General features: G+C 48.9%; 7 protein-coding genes across 7 annotated transcripts; 3 read left to right on the top strand and 4 right to left on the bottom strand.

Annotated features, from left to right (window-relative positions):
* Window positions 1-483: 483 nt before the first annotated feature.
* PENARI_c008G02459 (uncharacterized protein) lies at window positions 484-1,020 on the bottom strand (the record flags this gene model as incomplete). Its single annotated transcript, XM_022631351.1, has 1 exon — window positions 484-1,020. One exon carries the CDS (start codon window positions 1,018-1,020, stop codon window positions 484-486), a length of 537 nt encoding a protein of 178 aa, XP_022488866.1.
* A 2,347-nt stretch (window positions 1,021-3,367) lies between these two features.
* PENARI_c008G11676 (uncharacterized protein) lies at window positions 3,368-4,155 on the top strand (the record flags this gene model as incomplete). Its single annotated transcript, XM_022631669.1, has 3 exons — window positions 3,368-3,560; window positions 3,617-4,085; window positions 4,152-4,155. 3 exons carry the CDS (start codon window positions 3,368-3,370, stop codon window positions 4,153-4,155), a joined length of 666 nt encoding a protein of 221 aa, XP_022488779.1.
* A 285-nt stretch (window positions 4,156-4,440) lies between these two features.
* PENARI_c008G04546 (uncharacterized protein) lies at window positions 4,441-5,708 on the top strand (the record flags this gene model as incomplete). The annotated part of the gene is made up of 6 exons (XM_022631422.1): window positions 4,441-4,599; window positions 4,660-4,738; window positions 4,792-4,932; window positions 4,982-5,095; window positions 5,148-5,342; window positions 5,413-5,708. 6 exons carry the CDS (start codon window positions 4,441-4,443, stop codon window positions 5,706-5,708), a joined length of 984 nt encoding a protein of 327 aa, XP_022488577.1.
* Window positions 5,709-7,837: 2,129 nt separating this feature from the next.
* PENARI_c008G08038 (uncharacterized protein) lies at window positions 7,838-8,686 on the bottom strand (the record flags this gene model as incomplete). Its single annotated transcript, XM_022631534.1, has 1 exon — window positions 7,838-8,686. The coding sequence occupies one exon, from the start codon at window positions 8,684-8,686 to the stop codon at window positions 7,838-7,840; it is 849 nt and encodes a 282-aa protein (XP_022488587.1).
* A 1,058-nt stretch (window positions 8,687-9,744) lies between these two features.
* On the bottom strand, window positions 9,745-11,219 carry PENARI_c008G01164 (putative transcription factor TFIIE complex alpha subunit; the record flags this gene model as incomplete). Its single annotated transcript, XM_022631305.1, has 3 exons — window positions 9,745-10,894; window positions 10,976-11,071; window positions 11,125-11,219. The coding sequence occupies 3 exons, from the start codon at window positions 11,217-11,219 to the stop codon at window positions 9,745-9,747; spliced, it is 1,341 nt and encodes a 446-aa protein (XP_022488767.1).
* A 572-nt stretch (window positions 11,220-11,791) lies between these two features.
* Window positions 11,792-13,679, top strand: PENARI_c008G09940 (pseudouridine synthase PUS2; the record flags this gene model as incomplete). The annotated part of the gene is made up of 4 exons (XM_022631607.1): window positions 11,792-11,868; window positions 11,924-12,127; window positions 12,181-13,392; window positions 13,463-13,679. 4 exons carry the CDS (start codon window positions 11,792-11,794, stop codon window positions 13,677-13,679), a joined length of 1,710 nt encoding a protein of 569 aa, XP_022488728.1.
* Window positions 13,680-14,158: 479 nt separating this feature from the next.
* On the bottom strand, window positions 14,159-21,891 carry PENARI_c008G00898 (uncharacterized protein; the record flags this gene model as incomplete). The annotated part of the gene is made up of 4 exons (XM_022631294.1): window positions 14,159-14,244; window positions 14,310-14,369; window positions 14,449-21,243; window positions 21,297-21,891. The coding sequence occupies 4 exons, from the start codon at window positions 21,889-21,891 to the stop codon at window positions 14,159-14,161; spliced, it is 7,536 nt and encodes a 2,511-aa protein (XP_022488788.1).
* Between the last annotated feature and the right edge of the window lie 169 nt (window positions 21,892-22,060).

Below are 22,060 nucleotides of genomic sequence, written 5' to 3'. Positions count from 1 at the left end.
TTCCTGACCTAATTCGTGTTAGTGTTGGATGTCAGGGGGACTCGTGCGGGGTTGGTGTATCTGAAGTCAATGCTCTTGTTGCAGTTGGTGTCTCGGTATATTATTGTAGTGGTGATTAACAGGAAAGTTACTAAGTGTCGAAACCATCATGGCCCCGAGTGCTCCCGGGAAATCACATTGCATTTCGACAAAAAGATTTTAACGAGATGTTCTACAACGTAGATCCCCAGCCACGAATTATGTTTGTTAGGCCATAACCATAGACATCCAAACAAATGATCTGCTGAAAGTAATCTTCAGTTATCATTGAATGTGCCCCGAGGCCTGTGGTAGCTAACGCAAATTCTTGCGCTCAAGAAGAGTTTCCATAGACCCAGTAACAAATTCCTCCTGAGTGATTGTGATAGTGGCATCTGTCTATAACAATCCACATTGCCCTCTCGCTTCCAGGCATTGGTATCCCGTTGCCCACACAGAAGCCAATCAAATCATCAAAGTCGTCTTTGCCATGAACTGACCTGAAGTCCATATTCTCTCCATCATGCTTTCAGTAACTTGAAGAGTTGCATGCTTTGTAAGAACTTCGGATGCATCAAGTTTTGTTTCCGAGCAGTCGCTTTGCCAGACATTTCCCCAAATTATCTGAAGGTCCGCACTGTTTCTCATTTCCAGCGCCATAAAGGGGTATTGATAGAGAGCTGCCCGTATCAAAACCATATCTGTTATGGGAAATCTTGATCTGTGTCGACCGAAAAGTAGCCGTAAGACATTGAAGTCTTCTGAGTCTAATAATGCCTCGATTATGTCTGCTGTGATGACAGCATTCATCTTACAAACGCAAAGAACTGCCTCCATGGCGTTGGCGCCTTTTGCTGCCATAAGAAGGGATTGGGGCGAGACTGGAAAGTCTGGCTTGAAAATTGAAAGAGTTCGCAAAGCACCGACATCCTGTGAAAGCTTCTCAACCAAACTTTGGTCGAAATGTGAATCTTTTCTGGAAAATAAGGAGATCCAGAACATCATGACGATCTTGGTAAAATTGCGTCTCTGCTATCCCCTCAACCAGTATTTCGATAGGAAAATGATTGGGAAATCATTTCAGCATCAGTGACATGGTCTTATACTACCACATGCCGCTTTAAAAACTCGGTCTGCCACCTTTAGGCTGCTTTGGAAGGCGGGGTTATTTGCATATAGAAGACTTTGCGTATACGAGACTCTTGATATGGGTTCCGTCACCTCGCCTTTTTCAAGATGACAAGCCATACAGAGGTCCAAATGTAAGAAGTTACTGAGAACCAAAGAAGAAAAAGACCTCATGAGTCTTTTTAGGAAAAATTGATACTCCCTTCGGCCCTTAGTTGGACCCCCAACCAAGGGCCGTTGGCTTTCCAAGGCCGTTGGTGCCCGCCCAACTCTTCCTCCGGCCGAAGGAGAGAGAGGGCGGCTAGACACCAACTGGTCCAGCGCGGATCAGGGATCGAGGGGGGGTACTCTCACCTGGAACTGACAGCTAGGCCATAGGGACATTCGGTGAAGTTCTAACCCCAATTTAGGTTGATACCATCCCCCTTGTCCCAAAGAGGAAATATGTGCAAGTCAGGGATCGAAACGTCCCTCTCTCTTATTATTTAAATAAATCTGCCAAAACACTCACTATATCATATTACCCCATACCTCACCTTGTGGAAGCCAGCCAGGGGCCACAGATAGTACGTTGTCTTCATCACAATTACCGGCAGCTGATACCAGCACATCTTCTGAAATGACAGCCTCCCCGTCAAGCTCAGCAGATATGTCACCATAGTTTCTGGGCACCAGAAGTTGCTTGCTGCCGCGCAAAAAAATTCTCCGTGGTTCTGATGTTCGGCCCTGCATTGCTCACAATAAGTTCACATATTTGCGTGTTATGGGAGCTTGCTGCCTTAACCAAAACCTTCTGTGAGACAGTAACGCCTGCCTGTTACCTTTGTAGAAGCAGGTTCATTATGTCTGCCCCGTAAGTTAGGTTGGATACGAGCGGACACATGACTTTCTCGCTGATAGGAGTATCTGGACTTCATTCCCCAAGCAGTATTTCCATCATTTCGAGACTTTTCCTTTTATTTCCTGCTGCTGCAGTCAGGACCTTTTTTGTTAAGAGTGGTATTCACGCAGAAATTCCCCGTAAAAGGGTGTAAAGTGTCGTCGCCGTTCTCGAGTAAGTTTTTCACAGTCCGTATCAACCCCACCTTGGACGCTCTGTATATTAGAGGTTCACAATCATCGGGTGTCAGGTACCAGATGCTGGAGAGCTTGCTGCCATGGTCAGTCCACACCCAGTTGAAATAGGTAATGGAATGACAGAACAAACTGTCAATCCTTTTATGTAGCTCCGGAGAGTGGGTCTCTTTTCCATGTAGCTCGCTTAGATACTTCTGTCGTGGTTCGTACTTCTTCGTTTGCTGTTTCTACTATGACTTGGTTCTCACCTTCAAAGCATTTTTGATCTTTTGGATGGACTCAACCTCTCTTTTGCAAGAATCCAGAGATTTCGATCTTCTGGCTTGCTGTCTACTTGCGGTTCCGAAAGATGAGAAGGTGATGCAGGGTCAGGAATCAAAGAAGAATTGGACGAATACCCATGACTTTTTGTGATGAGCTAGCGGCTCTGCTATATTACCCTCTTGGTTTTTGACTTCTCCATTCAGATTGACAGGTTGGGAATGGGGGCCATCATTATCACACCGAACGCCGTGATCCATACCACGGCCGAGACAATCAAGTAGTTTCCAAACTATTTTTTTATGTATTTGAATGGCAGTCAGCTCAACCTCAAATAGCGAAAACAGATCTGAAAGGCGTGAAGAGAATTGGAAAGGGGTTTCGTCCTATGTGATGTGTTAGGTATACATGCATGACACTAATGCGAACTTAAGTATACACCGGATTCTCCTTGGGGACCTGTATATCTTATTAAAATCATCAATGTATATATATACATATATAAATCAAAACAAACCAAAGAATAGGGTTAGACAGCTATGTATGTGGAGCGGGTCATGTTTGGGTTTAGCGCCCTGCTTCTAGATGTGTGGCGCCAAGTGAAGTAGCTTACAGTGGGGTTGATGACGCCCCACTTTCGGAGTTAAGCGTCAAACACCAACACAAAGTAACACTTACTTTTAGTTAGAACTGAGCAAGGGATAATCATAATCAGGATACTACATAGTATGATAGAAAGGGATCGGAGTGATTTTTTCGTCCTTGTCCACTTAATCTTTATACTCATCACTTTACAAACTACAGAAAAGAACGGAAAATGACAGGAGAACATGTGCTCATCTTTGGGGGAAATGGCAGAATTGCTCGATATATGACTAGCTTAATGCTTGCCCGGTCATGGAAAGTTACCAGTGTTATTCGAAGCCTCCATCAGAAGAAAAATCTGTTAGAACTAGGCAAGAGTCAGTCTGGGACGATTGACACACTGGAGATGGACTTGAAAGATATCAAGACACCCAACGACGCGAGCAGAATCCTTGAGAGTGTTAAACCGACATGCGTTGTGTTCGCAGCAGGTATAATCCTCCTTTTACAGTTTCAGGTTCTAGCAATCTCTAACCGTTTCAACTAGGATCATTTGGAGACGTCTACGCCATAGACCGCGACGCAGCCCAGCAAATAATCAAAGCCTCCACCGAAGCTCCGTATATCACCAAGTTCCTGATGATATCGTTTCCTGCGGCACGCAGAGCAGCAGCACCTTGGTGGGGAAAACGCGACATACAAAACTGGCAGCAGGAAACAAAGTCATATCCCGATATCGCAGAGGCCAAAACCCAAGCGGATGAGTATCTCGTTGCAATGACCAAAGAGCGGGAGGCTCGTGGTGGTCCGCCTTTTCAAGCAATCAGCTTGCGGCCAAGTTGGCTCCTTACGGGGCCAGCTACGGGGAGGGTGAAACTAGGCAAGACTCCCTCATTGGGCCAGGTGAAGATTGCAGATGTTGCGGCTGTAGGTGTGAGTTTGCTGGCGCGCAATGATACGAACGGTTGGTATGATTTAGTTGAAGGGTCTGACAGTGTGGACAAGGCGGTTGACATGTGTGTTGAAGATGGGGTCAATTGTCTTGAAGGAGAGGATATTGAACGTATTATAAAGTCATATAGTTAAATCATGATTCAATAAAATCATGCTATTTCTATACCTCAAAACCATTGTCTTTCTATAGATCACATTGACGCAATCTAATCTTCGCCTTGCAAGGTTGCCACCCCGCAAACCACCGGAGTTAAGCAACAACGGGAAATAAGAATGGACCCACCAGGTGTAATCGACCATTCTTAATTCCGGGCGCAATAGCATTAAAACATATAAATTGAGGACTTCTGCGACTTCTTGTCAATCATCGCAATTAACTATTCACGAATCACCAATACCCTCCCATCAACAATCAAAATGGTCAAGACAATTCCCTTCGGCAACATCCAGGTCCCAACACCGGGTTTCGGTGCAATGGGTCTGAGCTTCGGCCTGGGCTCCAACCTGAGCCTCGAGGAAGCCGAGCCAGTCCTCCTGAAGGCCATTGAGCTTGGTTGCACATTCTGGGATACCGCCGTAAGTTAATACTTCATTGTCACGAGGAATAATCCCGGAATCTAACATCAAGGCGCGCAGGTTGTCTACCAAGCCGGTGTAAACGAGAAGCTTCTTGGAGACTTCATCCGCAAGCACAATGTTCGGGATAAGGTTTTTAGTACGTGCTTGTACAATCTCACAATGAAGCCAAGAACTGACTGTTGTGAATAGTTGCCTCGAAGTGTGGTTTTGATGTGTTTGGTGGTGGCTCAGTCACCAACTCCGCTTCGCATATTAAGGAGTATATTGAGGGCACTATTGAGAGACTCGGCTTTGCTCCTGATTTGTACTATCTGCACCGCATCGATCCTAGTATGTCTGATTATCCACCGTTGTGGTTTTAATTGCTGATTTTCGACAGACACACCTCTTACCGAGTCTATCCCTGCTCTTGATGAGATCCGCAAGGCTGGAAAGACCAAGTACATTGGGCTTTCCGAGTGCTCTGCTGCGACTCTGCGCAAGGCCAACTCTAGTGAGTTTGAATCCTGGATACCTTTGGAATATTGGATGTTAATTGTGAATAGTTGCCAAGATTGACGCTATCCAAGCCGAGTACTCCGCTTTCGAGACGGTGCACGAGACAGACGGTCTGATCGATACAGCTAAGGAACTGGGTATTGCGTATGTCGCCTACAGCCCTCTCGGACATGGCTGGCTGGTCGATGACTTCAAGTTCAAAACCCCTGACGACTTTGCTCCCGATGACTTCCGCCGTGGTTGTGAGTATAATTCCATGGTTCCTTGCTTTTGTTGTAAGGCCGAAGTTGCTAACCTAGTCACCGTTGATAGCCCCTAAATTCCAAGGCGACAACTTCTACAAGAACCGAGCAATCGTCGAGGAAATCAAGAAGCTCGCTGCTAAGAAGGGCTGTAATATTAGCCAGATTGCTCTCGCTTGGGTTGCTGCCCAAGGCATGATCCCCATTCCTGGAACGACTAAGGCTACTCGTCTTGAGAATAACTGGGCTTCTCGAGATGTTGAATTCTCTGAAGAGGAAAAGAAAGAGATGCGCAAGATTATTGATGCTGCCAAGCCCCACGGAAACAGATATGGGCCCGCGCACCAGGCTATGGTTGGTCACTAGAAAGACTAGATATTAGAGGTCATGATATGGAATTTTTAAATGACAATGAAGTTTAACCTTGAAGTACAGTATGTTGAAAGTTGTCTATCGTTTGGAGTAGATCGTTAGTGCGACTCGAGTGGTCTATTCACCGTAGTAGGGACGCCCTGCAAGAAAGTTCGGTTGCACGAAGCTGACTGACGGTTCATAGCTGTCATAAATGGTACTGCAATAACATCCAACCTCGGGTTACAGAGGAGGGGGGTGAGCTAACCAACTTCTTCCCTCCCCAAGGACTTCACAGTTGTCTTCCACGGGGAACTACGTCCCTGAGCCACCCTGGGAGGAAATTTACTATCGACCAAACCGTGACCGATAGGCCTGATCTGTTCGTCAAATGCTACCTGTTCCGCGAAAACTGCGGCTCAGAACACCGAGAAACCTACTCGGAATGGAGCCTCAACGTCCAACGCAATCCACTGCCAAAGCAAGCAGGGCCTATAATCGTCTAGCATAGAGATGTCCCATCGAAGCAATCGAGAAAGTGTGACGGTGTGACGTTCTGCCCAAGCCAGGCTGTCGAATGTATACATCAATCAGCATGTCACTTATCATACCCTAAAGAAAACTAGTAATTATGATAACTTCTTTCTTTCTTTCTTTGCAATGTCCCGACGCGGCCGTCCTCCATCTCCCCCTTCCAGGTATATTTTCCTTGAATGCACATCCGACGTCCCCTTTTCCTACCCGTAGGAAACCTTTGGCTTGTGTCATCTTTCAATCCTTTGAATCGATTGCTGCTTCATCCAACTTCTGCTTGAGTTCTTTGGAGATTTCCAAGCTCCTAATGTGGATAGAAATAGCCCTGGACTAGCTCGCGATGGGTAGACGTGCTTCCGTGAACTGCCGCAGAAGGTCCGCCTTGGGGTGTGCAGTGAAGTCGAAATGCTTCTTTGCACTTTCTCCAAACCGTTGTTTATTCGCGCAGCTGATTTTTTCAATTCAGGGCCCAGTCGGGAAGAAATCCTTTATGGTATGGCAACGGCGGTTTGCTGTAGTCGTTGACAAACACGGCGATGTCAGATTTTACCGTGTCGTGGAAAAAGCTCAGAAGGTTCCTTGATGTGTTTCGCGAAATAAGCGTAGTCGATGAGCGGCTGCTGTCGTTCTGCGTAATCTTTCATTTCAAAGAACCAGTGCAAGAGATCTGAGAGCACAAATCCTTGACTGAGACTACCGGAATATATACGTGTCAGACAAATCCCTGGTCACTTGCTGGTCCAGGATCTGCTTTGAGTTTGATGAGACTGGAATAACCAGTGCAGTCTTCCAGGGTCACGCTTGCGGTGGACCTTATGGGGAGCGGGGTGCCCGCGTTGCTGTAGATGAAACGATAGAGGATCATGTTAGAAGAGAGAAATATGATAGATAAAAAAGACCAGTTTGGTATCATACCCGTGTAATGTCTTTGCCCATTTGGTGGTTCAAGCACTGCTTTCAATCGAGAAAGACCGTAATTATATAGCAGAATGTGGTAAAGATGAAGAAGTGTGAGAAACCTGGCAGAAGACAAGAGGTATATAAATGTTGTGAGTCGGCAAGTCTTCATCAAAAAGAGTCCATTCATCGAAGACACTAAGCTAGAGAGAAGAAGAGAAAGAGAACTGGAGAGACGCCAGAAAACTATGCTATCTACCTTCCTCCGTCCAATCATATCCGACCCCTGGTCTCACCACCTTCCTCATCCAGCCATCTGGCCAAGTCCTGCAAGTGATCCGACTGTCATGCGTCACAAGTGTGACGCTATGAGTCGCGGTACTAGATTTGGTAAAAGAGTCCAGAGGATATCAGCGTACCGAATTATTTTTCAGAATCATTTCGAAATAGCTTGACAGTCGCGAGTAAGATAAACAACCAAAAATATCTGGCCTCATCAACATGACATTCGAGCTGAAAAGTGACGCTTGGAATGAAGTCAAAACAAAACTTCCTAAGCATTGTTTGACCAACGGATTAACATACTGCTACTTGAAATTTACACGCCCACGAGAGAGAGAAACAGAAGAAGTCTGAGAGAAAGTACTGTGTTGAGTGTCATGATACAAAGCTTTTACTTAAAAAGGAATATTTTGAATGGGCCCAGGCCACGCTCACTTGGTAATCAAGGAGCTATCGGCGGCGGCAGGCTCATCACTGAAAACATTGGGCTCAGAAGAGCCCCGGGAATCCTCCTCGGAGTCATACTCCTCATACTCCTCATACGGAGCCTGGTGCTGGTGGTCCACCGCGTGCTCGAGAAACTCCTCGTACACCAGGCTCATCCAGCCCTCCGCCCCGTGGTTGTCCATCCGAAGGGTCTCGAGGAACTCCCAGCCGATTCGCGAGTCCTTGATGGCGGTGTTGAGGACAAGCCACTCGGAGGAGGGGTGAACAAAGTAAGGCTGGCACCGGATGTGTGCCAGAGCCTCGCGGAAGCAGTGGACAAAGACGGCGGGGTCCTCATGGTCGTCGAAACGCATTTGGGACCAGTCGTAGTACATGGCCCGGACCTTCTCGTAGTCAGGGCGGAGCTTGCCATAGACTTCCTCAAGCTGGAGGAAGGCCAGGCGAGAGCTGTTCATGCCCATGATGATCCCGAGGGGGATGTCGGTGACGGAGGCGCGGATGGCTTGCAGGCCCAAGTTGTTGGCGCGGCGCCAGGCACCGAGCATGGTGGCGTAGTTGGCTTGGTTAGGAGTGATGTTGGTGGTGAGGTTGTTGTAGCATGACATGGCGTGTTCGTTGGTCAACTCGGTGACAGAAATATTGTTGTTGGCTGCAATCTGAGCAGCGATCTCTTCGACAATGGGAATTTCGATCATGGGCTGGGGATATGCAGCAACTCCATCAATGATGTCCCAAGCGTAGTGGTCTATTTCCGACAGATGGTCGCGGACACTGTCCTTCCATGCGGTCCAGTCGAGCTGGCCAGAAAGCACAGAGAAGGTCTGGGATGCCATGATGATGTTGTTGGCAAGAGGTGGTATGACAGTGAAGGTAGAAGGTTTTGTTGGAAGAGGAGAAGAAATCAAAGGTAATGCTAGAAGAAGAGACGAAAAGCAGAGGCGAAGCTGAAAGATGAGAAGAAAAGAAAACGCAGTTGGAGAATTGACAATAGGAGCAGATTCAATAGAGTCGCGATATAGGGCTCGCAAACAAAGGATTGTCTCACCTCCATCCTATTGTTCGAATTTGGGCAAATCAACGACTCTGATACCTCCAGCCCCAGCCTCCTTCGATATTTTGGATTTTCCTCCTTTTGGGATTAGCCAATCAGTTGAAGTTCGCCATCTCTTCAATAGCCCTACAGTCTTATTGACTGTTTTTAGCTATCCAATCAGGGCTCCAGATCTGGCAATTTGCCAATATACACCAATCCCGAGGCCCGTGCTATGTTATTGTACTTTAAATGCCATGTTAAGCCGAACAATAGTTGCACAACCACCGTCAATATCAGCCCAGTGAATGCGTGGACTCTGAACGATGATGAACTGCTGGAGCTGCAAGATATCGTCCTCGCAGATCGTCGACTTATTGCAGACAATGGCCTAGGGTAAGAGAAAGGTATGAGTAGGAAGGGAAGCAATATATACCCCAAGACATACATTTGAAAGCTCTATTTGTATGTTCAGCAAAAACCATCAAGCACGGACTCATTGTGAAAAGAATAGCGAGATGGTTCTGCAGAAACCCTTAGGTTCTTTCTTTGATATTGCCATCATAGCCAGTGGGATCCTACATGTACTGTGGAAAACTGGCGAAGCATTGCTAATATGGTACAAGCAACTAGGCGAAAACCAAAGTCACTGTTTGTTTTATTCCTAGAAAACAAGGTAATAAGAAAGAGAGCATGGAGCAACCAGACATGTGAGTAACCAGAGGACATCTCATCCATCAGTAATGCCTACTGTATGGACGGTGCGATGCTGATGACCATCCAGCCTCAATATTGGGTCCAACTTCTATTCGCCTTGTATTATTTTCGGCGCCAGCGCCCACGTTTGATTTTTGTATTTCGTTAGACATCCTCGAATTCCTCGTCATCCTCGTCCGATTCTTCCGCTTCATTCTTGGTGTCAGGTTCGGCATCCGGGTCAGGCTTGATCTCCGGGTCGACCTTAATTCTCTTTGTAGCAGGACCATCATCAGCAGGAGTGGATGGGGTGCCAACGGAGGACTGAGGAGCACTGGATCCGCCGGAATCAAGTTCTCGCTTGACGCCACCTCCGCTGAACGAGCCGCCGGGAGCACTTGTAGGGCCGCCGTTCGTGGCAGGGGTACCCGGTCCACTTGGGCCAGAAACACCCTCGACATCTTCGAACTCGTCGTCAGAGTCATCATCCGCACTGCTGGCATCTTCTTGGGCTTGGAGTGCCTTCTCGCGCTCCATCTCCGCGTAGTAAGCGGCAACCTTGTCATCCAAGGCATCCAGACTGGGCTTCTCGTCATCCGCAAACTCGGGCTTCACCAAGCTGCCACCGTCGGTCTTGACCTGTCCATTTGCGGGCGTTGCATTCACGGTAGAATGGGTGTGCCAAACTGGAAGAGCATTTTGCTTCTCTACGGCTGCCTTCCGAGCAGCCTCATCGGCTTGCTCAGCAGCACTCTTCTCTTCACTCGAAGTAAGGGAAATCTCCAGTGCGGCTGCATCAGTCTTGGCGTTGGGACGTGTGATATCCTGTGCCTTAGGTGGGACAACAATCGCGGCGCGAACAGGATGTGTGCTCTGGTTCCTAGGGACATCCACCTTGTGGTCCCAAGCAGTTTCAAAGTCATTGGGTGGGATTTCAACGGTATCGATCTGCTTCAGGAGCTTGAGCATGTTGTCAAGCTGGGCCATCAGCTTGCTGTTCTTCTCATGACCCGTACGGTCAATTCCCTCCACGCCCTTGACATCCTCGGTTCGTTCCAGGACTGCGCCACAGTTCTGACATTCGAATCCTTCATCGCCAACCAGACTCAGGACGTCCAATTCCGTCCACTCGGTTCCACATCGGATGCAAATGTATTCCTTGCGTTCCTCGCTCGGTGTGTATTGCGCTTTGATGTTCGACGTCAATTTGGAAACTTTGTATTTGATCGCATCAACAACCGGGTGCAAAGGGATGTAGTAGTATTCGCGGTTCACAGGACGAGTGGACCCATCACGGATCTCGGCGCGGGTGCTTCTATATTCAACGAAATTTTCAAGTCAGCTCAGCTCGTTTCGTCGCCATGCAAGATGCATGTCAGTGGCCTGTGGACCATACACTGCGATCAGTCGGTCCTCTCGGAGCTTAGCGCAAAGCTTGCGAAGATCCTTTTGTTGCATTCCCATCAGAAAGGCAAGATCCTCAGCGTGGAGACTATGACGGTCAGTAAGTCGATCATTCAGCATAACTCTGAAAGATCATCATACACTGAGTGTAGGAAGAGCGCATCGACCACCAGAATGTGGCGGGTCTCGTAGAAGGCGCGCGCCACAGTCCGGATGAGGGTATTCGCAAGGTCCATATTGGTGGTGGTGGTGTTCGGAGTAGAAGATCGCGGTCAAAAAGTAATGCGGGTGAGGACCGAAGAGAGCGCAAGGCTTCAACTCGCAGGGTGCAGTTAAGATTTCAGCAAAGCAAGCATGCTTTGATCTCCGAGAAGAAACAAAGTGAAAGGAGTGACTGGGAGAAGAGCGCGCCAGGGCTACAGCGCCAAGTCTGTTGAATGAATGAACAATGAGTGCAATTGAGGCTGGAAGCTTCACGTCACATGCAAATGATTGTCCGCCTGAGGCATAAGTTCTAACCTAATTAGGCTTAGTCTACTATATGCTACGCTAGGCCCAGATAGGTCTAGGGTCGATATGGAAAAGATGGACCGCGGAGACGAGGGCAAATTCCCCAAGTTATTTTCATGCGTCCCTCAATTGTTTGGCAGAACCTCTCTGGGATCCTCCCTACAACTCGAAGCTCAACTATCACCAGCTCAGTTCGACGCAACACCCGAAGCTTCGCTCTCAGCTGCCCGCTTTCCCATTCTTTTTTGGAACAAACGAGACCTCGCGCCGACTTACACAAAATCTTTGAGCGGATACAATGGCCTCGAACCCATCAAGAGGAGGCGGAGGTGGTGGAAGGCGTCAGAAGCGCGATATGGGACGAGCCGAGTGGGCGTATGTTGCATCAATTGAAATCTCCGTTCTTGCATGGTCGGCTAACTAATTCAAGTCGTCAAGGCATAGATAAGAGAGAGCGCCAGACGCAACAGATGGAGGCTAAGCGCCGCCGAATCGAGAATGGCGAAGAGGTTACCCTGCCCATCTACGCGACTGAGTTCACGAAGGAGGAGATTGATGGCGAGGAGCGGCGCCCTAAGAAGAAGGTTGCCGTGCTGATTGGATACTCGGGAACTGGATACTCGGGCATGCAGTTGTATGTCTACACTGGTTCATCATGATATGCTCTTGCGCTGACAATGAGACTAGGAACGAGAACCAGCGAACCATTGAAGGTGACCTATTCGCTGCCTTCGTCAAGGCCGGCGCAATCTCAAAAGCCAATGCAGCGGATCCTAAGAAGTCTTCCTTCGTCCGCTGTGCGCGCACAGATAAAGGAGTGCACGCTGCCGGTAATGTCGTTTCTTTGAAGATGATCGTCGAGGACGAGGATATCATCCAGAAAATCAACGAGCACCTCAGTCCCCAGATTCGCGTCTGGGGCTACGAGGTCACAGCCAAGAGCTTCAGCTGCTATCAGATGTGTGATTCCCGTGTATATGAATACCTGATGCCGAGTCACTGTCTCTTGCCCCCTCACCCCAGCACCTATCTCGGCCAAAAGATCACCGAGCTTGCCGAGAAAGCTGGCGAACTAGACGAAGTCAAGGCCCGACAGGAAGCAGTCACTGGCTACTGGGAAGAAGTGGACGAAAAGCACATCAAGCCCATCCTGGCAAACGTTCCTGAGGACATCCGCCAAATCGTCGAAAAGTCCCTCTACCTCGACGACTCACGCGAAGCCCTGCAAGCAAGCGACGAAACCAAGGAACCCCTGGAGTCAATCTCAGAGTCCACGGATAAGCCCACCGAGCAACCAACAGAACAGTCAACAGAAAAGAAGCCTTTTGTAATGGACGAGCGCCAAAGGCTCATCATCGACACCGTCAAGGCCGTCAAGGCAGCCTACCTAACAGCCCGCCGAGCTTACCGTGCCCCAGCCTCACGAATCGCCCGCTTGCAAGACGCTCTCACGCAGTATGTTGGAACGAAGAACTTCCACAACTACACCATCCAAAAGGCACACAGCGACCCCTCCGCCAAGCGGCACATCAAGAGCTTCGTCGTGAACACCTCGCCGATCATCATCGACGGCACGGAATGGCTGAGCCTGAAGGTTCACGGTCAGAGTTTCATGATGCACCAGATCCGCAAGATGGTCGCTATGGCCACTATGATTGTCCGTGCTGGATGCAACCCCGATCGTATCACTGAGACCTACGGTCCGGACCGTATTGCTATTCCCAAGGCACCTGGTCTGGGACTCTTGCTTGAGCGGCCTATCTTCGGTGCTTACAATGCCAAGGCTAAAGTTCTTGAGCGTGAGCCTATCCACTTCGATAAGTATACCAAGGAGATGGATGAGTTCAAGCAGCGGGAGATTTATGATCGGATTTTCCGGGAGGAGGAGCAGAGTGCTGGGTATGATATATCTCCCCTTTCACATATTAAGAGAGAAAGAGAAAGACAGAGCACATACTGACTTTTGCAGATTTGGTTCTTTCTTCAACCATATTGATCACTACCCCGCTGATTACTTCCTCTATGTCACTTCCGGTGGTATTGCAGCTTCAAAGCTCGCCACTGCACCCGCTGCTGCATCTGGGTCTAAGGGTAACACCAAAGCCCAGAAGGATGCACTTGCTGCTGTGGAGGGATTGTCAGATGATGAAGCCAATGTTCCTGCTGGTGGCGAGGAAGAGGGATAAAGTTTCAAAAATACGGTATAAAAAACCAATCCACACATTCTATTCGATGAAATAAACGATCATGGTCTATGGACCTTCTCCCAGCTCATCTCCTTCCTCCACTTCTAGACAATCTTAGATAAAGTGCAAGATCAGCGATGCTTAAATTTTTATCTTGAAAATAAACAACTAGATATGCAATGCACAAAGAGAGCTGGCTCTCAAACGGCCACCATTGATTGAAGTTAACCCTGCACCGGCTCATGGCGAGCAACAAGGAAACGCCGGATTTAATCATATGTGAGAGCAAAAGAAAGAAAGAAAGAACAAGCAAAATAAAAAGCAAAAGTTCGTAAAATCCGTAACTTGTGTGAAACCCTTCCGATTCATCACCATAACTGTCCCATATGACGCTCGCTGAATCTGTTGACAACGCAAAAACGCATGAGAGTAAGACACAAAATGAAATGAAAGCACAATGCTTTAAGAGCATGCGTGATCTATGGAGATCCTGCAACTCCGACCTCGGAATCACTGGCCATTGCCGAGTTGGCTTCCCATTCTTCGGGAGAGGGAGCCTCGGATTCTGGCGGCCTCGGGTTAGACTCGATCTTGGGTTGTTACCGACTTAGGCAAGGGGCAAGTACGTACCGGAAGCCTGGTCCTCGGGGAATTCTTCGAGTGACAATGTTTCCAGAAGCAATAACAGATCTGCAGCAGGGAAGGCGTCAATAACGTTGAACTGTGGAGAAAGAAACGGATGCTAATGAGCAGAAGGATTGAAACATACTTTTGGCCTCTGTGACAGTTTGCTGGTCCTCCTCGCTGTCGCTAAAGTAATTGTCCAGGCAATACTGCATCACTGCAGCGATATTCGCGATTTGGCTGCGATCGACGCGTCGGGGTGGGTCTTTCACAAATGCTGTCTTAAGTCGATCGATGCTAGCTCGCACCAGTCCCCTGCCAATGACAGGTCGTCGCTTTTGGATGGGGTCATGGTCGGTTTCGTCGTCCTCTTCATTTCCCTCAGAGCTAGCTTCCTCGTTGCGGTCGGTAAAGACCCAGACACCAAGGATGTTCTGCATACTCTGCCGAACGTTCTCATTTCTGTCAATGAGCAAAGTGGGAGCCCATGTTGGAATCATAGTGAAGACAATCTCAGCCAAAGCATTGGCGTTCAGATTGAGTCGCTCGTTGGAAGTTTGGCAGAGGCTGATGAAGAAGGCAATGTGCTCCTGACCACCGCTGCTGTCAATGCTGTCCACGCCGTTGGCGACAAAGGTGATCATATCAATGACTCGCTGCTTGATGGGACAGTGTTGACAGAAAATCACGGCTGCGTCAAGGAACGGTGTGCACTGGACAGCAGGCTCGATCCTTAATCCATTCTCAATAGTCTTCTGGATCGAAGGAAGGAAGCCTGCCGCGGGTTCTCCGCCCAAGAACGTAGCAATGATTAAATGTGCTGTCTGGCTCCTGGCAAGTCCATCTTGCTTCAGAATATGCCTCAAGATGGCAAGTGATCCATCCCTCTCAATCGGTTTGATGAGTTCCACCTCATGGAGCCTAAGAGAGAATTTGCCATTTGAAACCGAGCGTGGATCATGAAGACCGACGGGCTCAAGGGAAAGATCGATATGTTTTAAGAATGTGTGAAACAGCGACAGCATACTCAAGTAGGTAAATCGACGGCCTTTCTCAAGCAAGCGCCAGTAGTTTGGGAGGTGGACCCGCATCCTTTTTTTGTCATCCTCGTCGAGCCAGAGGATTTGCAGGCAGACGGTGAACATCTGTTTATCAGCGAGCAATTCAACAACCCAAGGTCCATAATTGCACAACTTGACAAAGAAACCGAAGTAATCTTCCCACACCCGTGAGATGCTTTGGACGCTGGGCCACACCTCTATCAGCATGGGCACAAGACGTATGATGACTTCCTCGAAGCTGTTGCGCCAGAAAGCCTGCTCACTCTCTTCGAGATTTGGGTCCTTAGACAGCATGTGAAGGTGCTTGACAGCAAAGATGATCAACAAAATTTCCTTATGCCGAACCTCTGGCTGGTGCATCTTGGTCATGAGGTTGCGGATTGGCGATTTGCGGTCGAAAATCCAGTCAAGGCTAGAACGCGCAGCGTTGGGGCTTTTGTTAATCATGGAAATGAGAACGGTGAACAATTCCTGGTGTCCCTGAAGGTCCTTGGTTCTTGAAACCATTTGTTCGAAGGTGTCCATGCCGACATTGATAGCTAATGTCTCTGCGAAGCTCTTGTCGGGATTGTCGTCGGTCATGCCAGACCAGCGTTGAAGTAAACCTTCCACGAAAAAGGCATATTGCGGATCCAGAAGACAGTAGGTCCGAATGAGAAGTTCGTTGTCCATAGCAATGTGGTTGCTGATCGCGACTGAAACTGGAACATGCACGGGGATGTTGGGCTTCGCAGGCTTGTACACGGACTTGGATTCCTCCATGGTGGAGACACGCTGATAGAATAGCATGTATGCATTCCAGGCCTTGTTCTTGGGCTCGCCATTGTACTGCATTTGCTCACTCGGGCCGCCAAAGCAATGGTCCGCGATTGAACTTGGGTCGAATCTGGAGACATCCGAGTCGTTGAACTCCACCCACGAAGGTTCTCCATCGGGCGAAGGTCGCTCAAGGGTGTAAGTGTAATAATGACCCGACTCGGCCGTACCCGTGTGAACAAGGACACCAGTCAATTCAAAGTAATCGGGCTTGGCGGGCTGCTCGGGATCAGCCAGATGCTCAACAGTGTATGGAGTCATGTCGATATGACGTGGGAACACGAATTCATCGTTGATCTTGCTTCTCAGCATGGTCACCATGTCGAAATCAAAACGCTTGAGGTGGAAAATCAGATTGTCGGGGACATCTTTCAAGCATGCCCGCTTCACAGCGTTCACATGATTATCGCATGAAGTACAAAAGTATTTGTTGTCTCCTTGCATGACCTCGCCAGCCACGTAAGCGCGCAGGCTGTCTTCAAGGCTGGCCTTGCCCTTGATCTCGCACTGGATTGCAGAGAATGGCTCAAGTCTTTCGGAAATGTGAGGGCATTCCATCGATTTGATTTGCTGAACCAGTTGACCTCCGTAGAAGGAACGGAACTTCTTTTTGCTTTCGGCATCAAGAACCTGAGACTCCCAGCGATCAAAGAGAAGATTGTAAAACTCATCCACGTCCATCTGAATGGTAACATCAATGGGCTCATTGTCGAAGGTCCGGATACTGTCGACGAAGTCCTGCGGCTCGATGCTCTTTCTCCAAGTCTCTTGCATCCAAGTAAACAATTTCTGGGTCTCGAAAAGCAGTTTCTGAGAGTCTGGATCCGCAATGTGAAGCTTCAAGATGAAGTCACGGAACTCAACATTCATGAACAACTGTGTCATCAAGGAATTGAGATAGCAAGTGTTCGAAAGGTTTCTCAAACCAGCATAGCCCTCTTGGGAACGAATCATCGCCGATCTGTCGAAAGACCAATCAAAGTAAGTAACATCTCGAGGCACAGTTGTGTTCAAAATTTCCAGAACCCGGAAGTAAGTCTCGTCGCTCTGTTTGCACAACAAACTGACAACACTGTATAGGGTTCGGCGGGTGTTGGTGTTCATGACTGGGGTTCGAGCATCTTGTTGGGTTGTTGACTCTGGCGAGAGATCTGGGAAAAGATATTTCTGCAAAATCTGCTCGGCAATGTCCAAAGTGTCCAAATGGATGTTGGCAGCATTGGCAAGCTTGAGGCACCATTCTAGCAGAGAAGAGAATCCGACAATCAGATTATCAACTGGCTCGCGTCCAATGAATTCCTCCGTCTGGTGCGTTAACATGAATGAGCTCCACTGCTTGAGATAATCATTGAAGATTAAATCGCATGGTGATTTTTCGGCGATAGTGCGGAACATCCACAGAGCAGCATTGAAGAATTCCTCCGACTGGGTAGCGTACAGAGGGGTTGTGGGAATGACCTGTACCAGCGAGTTCCAGAGAGTAGCAAGTATGTCAATTCGAAGGGGGTCCTCGGTAGAATTTCCAGTTTCCTCGGCGGATGTATTTGTTGGCAACTTGGATGGCTTCAAAGGGCCGCAGATTATCTTGATGCGTTCCAAGGCTTCAACCCGGATAGTTTTTCGGCTGTCAATCAGGAGCAATGAGAGGATCAATTCATCGAAATTTGCTTGCTCTTTGACAGCATCCCAGATATTTTGATCACGCACTGAGCCATCAAGCAAAACCGCAAAGCAGCTGCAAATTAACTTTTGAAGGCAATTTGCCTTGAGCGAATCAGGGGAGTCTTGGAGTCCGATATCAATCATCTTGCATAGGCGCTGGACCAAATAATTTGGTTCAGGAACCAGAGCGGCATTCGCATCAGCCGAGCGGTAAACAGAAAACGCGAAGAGAAGACACTCGACCGCTCTCGTAGCAAGCAAAAGGCCTATCGGGTTACCATCCATAGACTCAAGCAGTTCGTCTCCCGTCAAGAACGCAACGAGAACTTTGATGCTGTGAGATATGAAATCGCACCGCGGAGATGTCTCCAAGGCTTCTTCGTGCAGACAAATTGACAGGGTATTGAGGGAATATAGGGCCTTGAAAGGCTTTTGCAAGGGAAACATGTCTTTTTCGGAATTGTCAACAGATCGGACCAGATTGACAGCTTGCTCTTGAGGCGGAAAGACGAGCAGGAAATCGATGATCTGTCGAGCCAGGTCGTCCTTCAATTCGAGCAGATCATAGAACTCATCGAAATGTTTCAACACTTCACTGTCGACAGATGTCAAAGACTGGGTTCGACCAGCCCAAGGAAGCTCCTGAGCGTTAGGTGCTTTCCGTACAATGAGCAACCCGGAAGGAAGCTTCAGGTTCTGTACCAGGGCATTGGGGTCTTGAAGCAAATCCACCTTCTGTCCGCCAATGATAGTGGTTAACTTGGAAAATCGACTCAGCTGCACAAGGCGTTCAACAAGTTCCGCGGCCGTCGACAAAGCACCGATTTGCATGGTAGCGATCTTGGAAGAAGAGTTACCACCAAAGCATTGGTATTGAATGTTGACGGGGTCGCCTTTCAATGAGCGCTCGGGAATGCGAGGCGGAGTGCCACGGGGAGAGTTGTATTGCGGCCTGGCGCGCAATCCATGGAGCAATTGACGGAGAAAGAGAAGGGAACGACTGAACATGAGCTTTTCTCCTCCAAGATCTTGATTCAAACCATCTATTTCCATGGAAGCATCTCCATTGGGGGTTCCATTGCTAGAGGGCCTCAACGCCGCGGCGGCGGACTTCAGTTGGTCCACGCAACGACCAACTAAAGCGATATGGGTTGCATCGATAGCCGAGCGCGGAGCCCTACGGACGATGGGGTGGTCCAGATAGACATTGATGGCGAACTTGATTGCCTCGCCTTCGATCGTGTTCGGTGGTGCCGTTAAGATAAAGTTCCAGATTCGATCCATCCCAGGGATGGAGATTACCTCATCTTCACCGGCCGTAGGGGGCAGAGTTACTTGGATTTGATAGTGGAGTGATTGTTGAGCAAAGCACAGTACCGCATGCGAGTAGTCGACGGGTAACAAGCTGGGAAGATACTCATGGATGCAACGCTCTAGGAACGGGTTTTCTTGGACACTGCGGTTGGCGACATCAACCATCATCTTCCAAATCACTTGACGCTCCTCAGGCGTCAGGTTCTTGGACATGAGAACCTCATTCCAAAGCGTGTTGCCAAGGTCGGGTGTGATCGTCTCTGGTGCCATCTCGATCAGGCGTCTCAAAATTTCCACTCTTGAGGGGAAGCCGTGCCCGAAAGACAGATCTTCGCGTTCACGCTGGTCTTTGTTCACAAAGTTGTGAAGTTCCATAATTACCAGTCTAGTCAAGTCGAAATCATTTGCGAGCTTCCAAACTTCCGGTGCATCGTCGAAGGGCACCAAGGCATTCAGAACTTGAATGCTGCCTGCACTGGACGAATTCATCTCGGCTATATCCTGGATGCAGCGTTCGTATGTCTCCACTTTATCCGATTCATTCAGGCCGGCCTTCATAAATAGACCCAGCTGCTCGCTGCCAAATGTCTGCATGAGTTCCCTCTGGTCAGGAGGTAGGTATGTTGCACCAGAGCTCTCTCGAATGAGCCGAACACAAAGTTTCAGTGGAATGGCATCTACATGCGCCAGTTCCGGCTCGCGCTTGAGAGTTCGTTCACGCATGCGAGGCACGAGTTGATCGCAAAGCTCGATTATGCGGTTGTCAAATCGCTCCAAGGGCAACTCAAGCAACTTGGAACACACATATAGTAATGGAGCAGATCTGGACGCATGAATGGGGAATGTTCGTGCAAGCATTTTAATAACCTCGGAGACAGTTCGATCATCTTGACTTTCCGTGATGGTCTTCCAGATCATATCCGTGTCCCGATCGGTGTAGGTATGGGTCATGATCAGAAATCCAAAGATGTTGCTCGTACGGGTAAGCAACTGGGGGTGAGAATCAATACCCACCAAATAATCGAGAATCTTGTGTTCACGGAGCAGCTTAACCAGATACCTCATGAGCACCATGGCAGGCTCTGGAGTGTTGGGAGGTGAGTTGTGAGTCCAGATGTTGACCAGATCCGTTTGCATAGCGTCCACGCCATGCACCCGAAGCTCCATGCGACCTTCCATGAGGTGTTTCTTCATAGCATCAAACTTCCATGCCCAAGTAACAGCCATCACCCGTTGGGCTTCGGGAAGATCTTCGGGCAATTCAATCCCCAAGTAGTTGGCAAGTTGGACCACGAATTTGTCATCGGCGGAGCAAAGGAAGTTGTAGGCACGGAAGACAGATCGGACGAGGTGTTCACTCACATCACTTGTAGCTAGTGGTGATTTCTTCGTGACATACTTCTCATGTTGCGTAGCGACAGCTCGCGTCATATCGAAGAATTCTTGCAAGCTGGGGGACGCAGGAGCGGAGTCCACTGAAGAGTCAGGGATACGAGACGAATTCTGATCTAGATTCACTCCAAGCAAGGCGCAGGCGCACATCGTGAGTTGTGGGAGATGTTGGAGAAGTTTTGAATGCGTCGGAACCAGGGAAGTAACCAGGGTAGCATAATCAAGCAACTGGCGAGATGCGTTGAATGGAGGCAGTGCAATGTCATCTTTCACTGAAGCAAGAAATTTATTCATAGCAATGCGACATTGAGCATCCATGGCACGGTAAAGCGGAACGTTGGAACTCTGTAGCATGTAGGGGAAGCAAGCGAGATAACGTCGAGAAGTCATCGTAACACCCTCCATGTCTGCATCGTCTTGAACCCGACTGAGAGATACAGTGTCAATGCGAACGAAGTGGAAGACAAGACGGGCATAGTCGAGCAGAAGCTCTTCGAGAAAGACCAGAGTGTCCTCGTCATCGTCCAATTGCAGAGGTCGTTGCCTGTACACAAGACGTTCCATGATGAATGGGAAATTTCCCCAGAATTCCGGTTCCTCCATGAAGGCCTCCAGTGTGACTCGATCCAGGTTGTTCACGCAGGTATTTAGCCATTGTTTCGTTGCAGCAAGTGCGATACCTTCGCGCGGGTGTCCTGCTCACGAGGTTAGTCCATGTCATGTCACATTGAGTGGAGGTCCCACGCACCATGTTCAATCATGTCGGCAATCGCCTTAAAGTTGTCTCGGGGTCTCATGTCTTCGTGTAGTTTGGGAAAAGAGTCGGTTAGAGGTACAATGTCTTCGTCCTCGACGACCTCCATGTCGCCTTGTTCGTTCAAAACCTCGGCGAGAGGCTTCCAGTTGGAGTGATTCGATTCTTGGTTCATATCTTCGGGGTCGGCGACTTCGATGTGAGGCGAGCCTTGGGAGGATGAAGAGTGGATGGATATGACGTTGGCGGATGCGGCATCGGAGTCGACTTGGAGCTCTGGGGCATTGTCTGGGAGCTGAGACTCGGCGGAAGGAAGGTCAAGGGCGGCGGGAGAGGGAGGAGATTTCATGTTAATGGTGAATTTGCTCGCAGGGCGAGCTGGATCATCGTCCATTTCCGAGGCAGGCGCGGATACAGGACGAGACATTCCGTCGAGCGACAAAGATGGGCTCACACGACTTCCACTGTCGAGGCGCGGACGCTTCCGGGTCGCTTGAGGATCGAGATCCTCCATGGAGTCGCGTACGTTGTCTTCGTTCAAGGGAGTGTCAGGTGGGGGGTGGTAGCTATCTGGCGGGGATACTGCCATGACATTTTCTGCCGGGGCAATGGTAAAGAGAAAGGGAGATGCGAAGTGAAAATGAAGAAAGAAGGAAAGGGTGAGGTCAGAGACGCGAGATAGAGAGAGGAAAACGAGGCAGTGAGCAAATGAAGTTGGATAAAGCGGTCGACAGCTTTTTTGGGGGACGCGCCTGAAC

Source organism: Penicillium arizonense (assembly GCF_001773325.1).
Source record: "Penicillium arizonense strain CBS 141311 chromosome Unknown PENARI_contig008, whole genome shotgun sequence".
NCBI classification, from domain to species: domain Eukaryota; kingdom Fungi; phylum Ascomycota; class Eurotiomycetes; order Eurotiales; family Aspergillaceae; genus Penicillium; species Penicillium arizonense.
Note: the sequence above shows the minus strand (reverse complement) of the source record. Positions and strands in the feature narration are given on the sequence as shown.